The sequence below is a fragment of the Oncorhynchus keta genome, unplaced genomic scaffold, assembly GCF_023373465.1.
Source record: "Oncorhynchus keta strain PuntledgeMale-10-30-2019 unplaced genomic scaffold, Oket_V2 Un_contig_20400_pilon_pilon, whole genome shotgun sequence".
In the NCBI taxonomy this organism is placed as follows: domain Eukaryota; kingdom Metazoa; phylum Chordata; class Actinopteri; order Salmoniformes; family Salmonidae; genus Oncorhynchus; species Oncorhynchus keta.
Window position 1 is genome coordinate 87,485 of NW_026281984.1, and position 8,689 is coordinate 96,173.

Here is an 8,689-nt window from a genome sequence, read left to right on the forward strand (position 1 = left end):
ATCAGTTGAGTACTGTTTTGGATTCAAACCAATCTTAATGGCACATGGTATAACAATAATGTAATCTATATTATTCTCATTCATTTAAGCCACAATGACCAGTATGTGTATCATTTAATTAATCATGTAGCATGACGTGCTCCTCAAGCCGCAGGTACGGGTAAAAAACTAAATTGGCAAGTTACAGGAGGGAGGGAAGACCAATATGCAGGTGGTCATGACATCACCAGTGGCTGGCTATAAAGTCGGGAGTACTAATTCACAGTTAGAGTAGCACTTGGGAAGCTTGGAGTAAGGACAGACAGAGAGACATAGAGTACCAACTGGTTACCAACCGATATCATTTAGCCTGCACAGAGTAATACTTTACAAAACTTGTCAGAATGAACATCTCGCATTTGGTGGCTTGTGGACTTATGATAATTCTGCTTTCAGTGAGGACAGGGGCGAAGCCTCTGACACCAGCGCAACAGAAGGTGAGGTCACTTCATTGATGTGCACGCTGCAATTTGTAAGCGGAATGCGTGAACATGAACAATGAATGCAGGTGTACTGTACTGGCAATGTATATCTTGGCATGCAGGCTATAATGGCTTTACTTCATCATAAACTATAGACTACTGTTCCTTTTTTAACACAGGGGCTTTAATATTCATAATATTGTTAAATGTATTAGTATTAAGTCTAACGACTATTGCATTTCAATTACACTGCTCATGTTGATATGGGTTTTGTATTTATTTTATTTTACCTTTATTGTATGCTTCTCAACGTATGCATAGGCTATTACTAGAAGGAAAGGCTTGTTTATCAGGGAGATATATGGAGTGATATGTTACTCTGTTTTACACAAATCTAAAGACTACTTTCTTCCAAGCATCATTTTGATATTCATGCTGGTACCCAAGCGCGCCTTGAGAAGCACTCGCCTGGACATCGGATATGAGGAGATGGGGACCGTTACATCTTAAAAGTAATATCGATGTATAAGGCGATACATTTAATTGTGCTGTGTATTTTAAACCAGAAAACGTATTTTCTCAAACGTTTGGTCATGCGAGCACGAGGAACTGAATATTCTTTGCAGGAATAGTCCTAACACTATGTAGCAGTGAGTAATTAATATCCCACAGCACGCGCACCTGTCTTTCCGCTGCATTCATGAAATCCCAGGAGAAGGAGACTTATTTCTGACCAGTGTTCATCGCCTTATTCAACCAATGTACACACCGTTTCACATGCGTTAAAGTGCAAATGTAGCCTATGATAACACCCAATTTGAGGATTTGGTTTTGAAGGATGGGCCAATTAATTGCAGCATTTAATAGGATTTCTATTCAGCAGCTAGTAGCTACACTTAACAGTGAAGGCTGCTGAGAGGAGGATGGCTGATAGTAATGGCTGGATCGGAGCAAATGGAATGGCCTCAAACACATTTGATGCATTTGATAACATTCCACTAATTCCGCTTCAGCCATTATCACGAGCCTGTCCTCCCCAATTAAGGTGCAACCAACCTCCTGTGCCACACAACGAGTTCTGACCTGTCTTTTGGTGTCTCCAGACGCGAATCAAGTCTAGGCAGCACTAACATTATACTAGATGTAACATAATTGCGTAAAGTTTGATATGGAATAAACATAATTACTTTCATAGGACCAGTTGAAAAGGAAACTGTTGTGAAAACAGCAAGAGAGTGAGTTTACTGCTTGCCAAAGTAGGCAATTGATTTCCCGAATGCACAGATGTATTGCCGTTTATCAGAAAAAAATCCCAGATGAGCTATCTGCACCAAGCTATCACCAAGCTATCTGCTTGGTGCTTACCCAAGTCGTTTCAATTAAGAATGTAGTATCTAAAGCGGGTGTCTTGTTTCTGTGTCCCAGTCTCTTAGAAGTTTGTTGGGGGAGGAGCTGTCGGAGTTCCTGGCATCTGAAGAGAGAGAGCGGAGGATGGAAAACTTGCGCTCCAGGGTACGATTGCTGCGAGACCTGCGCATGGAAACTCGCGCCAAGGGCATGTGGGCGCGCTTGCTGAACGACCAGCCCAGTGCACGGAGACACAAACCTAACACCAAGAAAGGGGCCGCGGCCCGGAGTGGCTGCTTCGGACACAAAATGGACAGGATAGGCACTATTAGCGGCATGGGCTGTTAGAGATGGCGAATCGAGACGTATCGGTAAGTAAACCTAACCTCCCGCGGCATATCCTTTTCTCTATGCGTAATTGCACATCCTGGGATTAAATCAGGAAGAACGTCTATCAACAACCTAATTTAAGAACAGTTCCATAGGCATTTGCTACAAAATCCCCAATGTAGGCTAACTCAGATGAGTAACTCAGTGCATATTTCAGATGAGACACCCATAGACTATAGACTAAAAGAGTAGTGTAGAACAGTTTGCACTAGTCTAAATGTGACCGTCTGCCTTGATTTGGTTTTGAAAGTGTTTTTTACATTGGATAAAAATAGCTACTCAGAGCTAGAAAATTGTATATCATACACTTCAGTTGAGGAAAAATGGGAAAGTAATTATACTTTGAAAGTTTATACATTTTTAACCCCACTTTTGATCAAATGGCCCATGAATCTTTTGGTACCCCTACTGGAGAGCTCTTCTATGTCTACACCCATTCAGCATCATTCACACTCTCTAAAGCCTTAGCCCCACCCATCACTTTAAGGATTCACACTTGAGGCCATGTGGTAAACACATACTATGTCAAATAAAATAAGGTTGATTTGTCACATGCACAGGATACAGAAGGTGTAAACAGTACAGTGAAGTGGTTACTTGCATAGTAGCAATATCAAAAACAGAAAGTGTCCAGATAAAAATATTTTATAAATATTGTATCATTATTAGATGACAGTTAACGATCATACTAGTCTAAATTGATTGGTCATGTGAAGGAAATGCTATAACTACCCCCAGGCCACATCTAGCTATGTGGATGGGTCACTGTTGTCTGGACATGTTATACATGTTCATGAAATACAATAGATGGCCATCATCACCCCCAGACACAGCTGGCTAATTTGATGGGTCATGTAATAATCTGGCCGAAGTGGAGTCTTTTGTTTAGACATGTAGCTACTAGCTAGCTAGCTAAACAATCAACCGGCATCATCCCAACTCTTACTACTACCAATACAAACATTGTCATAGCTGTAGTATGAATCTGCAGGTAGCTAAAGCTAACAAACTAGGTTCAATGTAAGCTAGCTAACATTAGGCTATAACAAGCAATGCAAATGGAATTCTGATTCAAGTAATATTACGACAAAGATCATACACGTAACGCTAGCTAGCAAGTCACAAGCTAATGTTTGCTAGTTAACTACAGTACACTTTAACTTGCAAAAAAAAAGACTTTCTGCCAAAATGTATATCTAAACATGTAGCTAGACTCTTACCGGTATACATGGACGAATGCTTCACAGCAGACTGGAACCATTTAACTTTGTAGTTACATCTTTTTGGGGCCAGCATTTTGTCAAGTGACTGGTTCACACTGACCATGGCGTGTGCACAAAGTAAACCATCACTTTTTCCAATTGATCTGTCGTGAGCGCCTACTACATTCAGGCCATCAATGTTGTTGAGAAAAGTATTAACTTTTCTAGTTCTCGATGGATAACATTATATCTTTCAAAAACGGCGCTGTAGAGAGGACTGTCAACACATACTGAACAGCTCACGTTATAGACAGAAGCATGCTAAATGGCAGACCAATCCAAACTCATCTCCCTACATATCCAGCCCATCCATTATCTCAGCCAATCGTGGCTAGCAGGAAATATACTGTCTTTTTCCTTGGCTAAACCAACTAGGCTCGTAATTTAACAATTTTATTCTTATTTATGGACGGAATACACATTTGTTATTAAGGCACATGAAAGTTCACATGTTCCAGAAGGTATTTCTGAAAAATAAAAAATCTGATCAAAAAATACATGTTTACGTTTAAATGCCTCTGCTGTGAAGTAGTGACGTGCGACATACGCCTAGTTTCCTGAAACGAGTCACAAATGTCCATGTGATGAGGTGGCCGCTTGTGAGCCTGTTAGTGGCCAAAGGTCAATCTGATCTGAGAGGTCAGTGGGGTCACTATGAAACATGTTGCAACTGACCAACAGTGATTGAAACAATGTTAGGGTTACCTCAACCTTCAGTGAAGTGGAAATCCTATAGCCTAATCCTTTTGGTTTAGGCCTACTGACTACTACAAGCAAATCTTATTGAGACTGCATTTAAAAGAAGGATATAAATTAACTTACAAATGCATCTGCTTCTTGATTGAAGTCATGAATCAATTCCCAAGCAGTCGTGCGCTCTGCTTATGCATTTATGTGGGACAGTGTGAGAGCAGTTTAGGGAAGAACAGCGTGTCCCATTGATGCTCTATCATATATGCTGACTGCGTTCTCAGGACAAAACCCCATAGAATGAGATCAGGAAGCCCTTCTTGAAATGTTTGAAGTTCGTGGGAAGTAATCCAAATGAATTGGCCATACTCATTGCAGTACATCACCATAAGTAATTATAGGTGTTGGCTGAAGTCAATGGGACGGATGTGAAGACAATGAGGACATGTAGATGTCAGAGTTAGGCCATAGGCCATTGATAAAGTATAATGTATTGTGTGTACGTGATGAAGTCACTGGCCAGTCTCTATGTGTGTGAGGGAGAGAAAGAGAAATAGAGTGAAAGCAGGTTCCTCTCTTTGTAGATGGATGGACACACACACACACATGGCACCCTAAGTGCCTATGTTCAAGGAAACCCTTTTTGCTAACAGTGAAATCCTGATGGGGGAGGGGCTGTTGTGGCACCTTCCTTTGTCCTGACTCATATACTGTTCATATGTGACTAAGTGTGTGTGTTTCTTGGGCAGACACCTCTCTTCCTCCCTTTCCCAACTTCAAAGTGAGAAGTGGGTGAGGAGGACAGGAGGAGAGGAGTATTAGGCGGTCATTTCAGTATTGTGTAAGAGGCAAAGGGCGGACTTCATGTGCTTGTTTGGAGTGAGTAGACCAGAGTGGTGCAGTGAGACTTCGGTTAGAAAGCTTATTTTAGTGAGGGTGACACGGATCCCCTTTATTTTGTGGTAACATGTCCATATCTTCATCCAGTTTTCTTTTAACAGAACCATCCGTCCAGAGTTTTCACTTGACAAAGACATCTAACAATGTTTTTTCCTTCTCCCTTCTCTGCACAGCATTCAGACGATGGGTTCGACAACATAGATTCAGTTGGTCCTCGCCTGAGGTAAATACCTAAAGTGATGGATTTTCGGTATAAAAAGCCACCATGACCAGCATTTTCGAGGACTGAGACAACAATGATAAAACCAACCCATATGTATAACATTGGTGTAAAACCTAGAAACCGAAAAGCTGTATATTGTTGCTGCTGCTGTAAATTCATGTACTTTCATTCCTGCATAAATGTATTTATGTTTTAAAAACTATTTATATGTTTATAAAATAGATATTTATAAATATTCATTTTATTTATGTAACATTTTGAAATGGATGCAAACTGCAGGTGAATTCCTTTTTTGTCTTAAATAGTGAATGTTTTCAAAGTGATTAAAATAAAAAAAAATCCAGGCACTAATGAGTCTCCTCCCAGTTTTTATATATGGAGAAAACATATCGTTTCTGGTGAAAATAAACTATGGAATGGGGGTGAGACTGAGGCTTTATTCAGTGACAGTGTAGGCCAACAATTCTCTCCATTGAGTGGTCCCGCTGGGCACCAACTGGTTAAATCAACGTTGTTGCAACGTAATTTGTCAACACATTGTGATGTGGAATCTATGTGGAAAATACATTGGATTTGAAAAAAGTAATCATTAAAGTGTTGTTTTTGTGAAATTTCAACATCACGGTAACCGATTTTCAACATTGACAAACCTTGTATAAAATATGTTGAATTTGTTCCTCTGAAACAACGTAAGATCTTAAACTTAATATGCACTATAAGAAAAATCTTTAGGCTAGAAAGTTAATCTATCTACAGCTACCCTTTAAAAATAAATATATTGGATTCACGTCTCCATCTCAATCAAAAATATGAGTTAACGACTAGGGGGCGATATTTAAATTTTTGGATGAAAAACGTTCACGTTTTAAACAAGATATTTTGTCACGAAAAGATGCTCGACTATGCATATAATTGACAGCTTTGGATAGAAAACACTGACCTTTCCAAAACTGCAAAGATATTGTCTGTGAGTGCAACAGAACTGATGTTTCAGGCGAAACCCAGATAAAAATCCAATCAGGAAGTGACGCATTTTTTGAAACCGCCTCATGCCAATGACTCCTTATATAGCTACGTATGAGCTTACGTTTTCTACGTATTCCCCAAGGTGTCTACAGCATTGTGATGTCTTTTTACGCATTTCTGTTGAAGAATAGCCGTAAGGGACCATATTTAGCAAGTGGTCACATGGTGTCTCCCGCAGAAAATCTTGCGTAAAATACTGAGGTAGCCATTTTTCCAATCGCTTCTTATGAGAAACCACTTGCCTCGACGGATATATTATCGAATATATATATATATATATATGTGTTAAAAACACCTTGAGGATTGATCCTAAACAATGTTTGCCGTGTTTCTGTCGATTTATTATGGAGCTAATTTGGAAAAAAGTTTGGCGTTGTAGTGATAGCAATTTCCGGTCGATTTCTCAGCCAAGCATGATTACATTTACATTACATTTAAGTCATTTAGCAGACGCTCTTATCCAGAGCGACTTACAAATTGGTGCATACACCTTATGACAACCAGTGGAACAGCCACTTGCATCTAAATCTTGTTGGGGGGGAGAAGGGGGGAGAAGGATTACTTACCCTTACTTACCCTAATGAATGATGATGAACAAACGGGAGCTATTTAGCCCACAAAAATAATATTTTGGGAAAAAAGGAACATTTGCTATCTAACTGGGAGTCTCCTGAGTGAAAACATCTGAAGTTCTTCAAAGGTAAATTATTTAATTTGATTGCTTTTCTTATTTTCGTGAAAATGTTGCCTGCTGCCAGCAGAGCATAGCATTATGCCATGATAAACTTACACAAATGCTTGTCTAGCGTTGGCTGTAACGCATATTTTGAAAATCTGAGATGACACTGTGATTAACAAAAGGCTAAGCTTGTGTTTCAATATATTTCATTTGCGATTTTCATGAATAGGAAAAGTTTCTAGGGGTATTTATATCCGCTGCGTTATGCTAATTCGTTTGAGGCTATGATTACGCTCCCGGATCCGGGATTGCTAGTCGCAAAAGGTTTTAACTTAAAGAATAGGACTAGATCAAATCCAACTGTATTTAAAGTGCATTTAAAGTTTGATTTGATTTAACATTAGTCATTAACTTAGATGATTGGTTGAAATGGAGACGTGAATCCAACATATTAATTATTAATTATTATTATTTGTAGACAAACTGGAATTAAAGCCACACTCAGTGGTAAAGATGGAACTATCCAAGCAGAAAATACATCTCCTTCAAATGTTGTTTGGTTGCGTTGGCAAGCAAACCATATTCAATATCACTTTTTCAGTACAGTAAATAGCCTATTAACTTGTTGACAAGTTAACAAATTATATGTTGGATTCACTTCTCCACCTCAACCAAAAATAAAAGTTGAAGAAGAGGATTAAGGCAGTGGGTCGGATGCAACTATCCAAGCAGTAGATCTCCTTTAAATGTTGATATTTGGTTGAGTTGTCAATCAAATTCAATCAAATACAACCAATCTCAATATTACCTTTGTAATACAGAAAATAGCCTACAGTTAATGCTTTCTTACAAACTAATGTAAACATTTTTATTCAACCTTAAAATTAGTAACATATCATGGCCAGATTTTGAGGTTACGGTAACAATAAATGTAATCATAGAAAGCATGTATTTTCAAGATAGGATGCAAAGGTCGCAGATTTTCGGGAATTTTCAGAAATGCTATAATAATCTTCAACGGCATTGATCACTTGCACCATGTACTTTAATTTTAATCCCAACTGCAATCCAGGTAATTTGGTTATGCTATTAGATGAAGCAGTGCTAACACATTAAGTTGTTGTTTAAATAAACAAAATATCTGACATTAATTCCTATTTGAACTTTGTGTTTTTAAATGGTTAAAAGCTCAGTGATAACAACTAAGCCAAAAATACAACATTGATTTTCCATTGGAATTTGGTTGTGGTTTCGATGGTTGAAAGCATAGTGATAACACATTGGGAATTTAACAAACTTCTGGCTCTCTTTTTGAGTGGGTGAAAATAGGTTGTAATCTCGTTGATCAATGTATCAACCAAATATGACCAAATTCTCCACATTGAAATGACTTGTGCCCAGTGGGTGGGTTTTTGGTAACAGAATTTCAAGAATGCAATGTTTCTTAAATTTACAAATGCAAAATAAATTATCCTAAACTATATTTAAGTGTTAATATTACTTGGCTGGGGTCATTACTTCAACATGATTGTGTTTTGATGTATTGTAAATGTCTTTGAACTTTTTCTTGTAAACATTTGATTAAATACAAAATCTGTTTGACAAGAAATTAAAGCCTAATTTCACATATTTAGGATGGAAGATAGTTGGAAAATGGATAGATGCCTTCATTTCAAAAGAAATATTGACTCTTAGCTGTCATTTCACACCT

The 8,689-nt window shown here is 38.4% G+C and overlaps 1 protein-coding gene across 1 annotated transcript; it reads left to right on the top strand.

The window, feature by feature from the left end:
- Positions 1-279: 279 nt before the first annotated feature.
- On the top strand, positions 280-5,624 carry LOC118376329 (C-type natriuretic peptide 4-like). The gene is made up of 3 exons (XM_035763042.2): positions 280-476; positions 1,887-2,179; positions 5,224-5,624. Exons 1-2 carry the CDS (start codon positions 384-386, stop codon positions 2,154-2,156), a joined length of 363 nt encoding a protein of 120 aa, XP_035618935.1. The 5' UTR covers positions 280-383; the 3' UTR covers positions 2,157-2,179; positions 5,224-5,624.
- The last annotated feature ends 3,065 nt before the right edge of the window (positions 5,625-8,689 follow it).

What these genes read in the sequence shown, in the direction of transcription:
- LOC118376329 (XM_035763042.2), top strand. Translation starts at nt 384, where the DNA reads ATGAACATCTCGCATTTGGTGGCTTGTGGACTTATGATAATTCTGCTT. An exon ending in TGACACCAGCGCAACAGAAG is followed by an intron (nt 477 to 1,886) that starts GTGAGGTCACTT and finishes TCTGTGTCCCAG; the next exon opens with TCTCTTAGAAGTTTGTTGGG.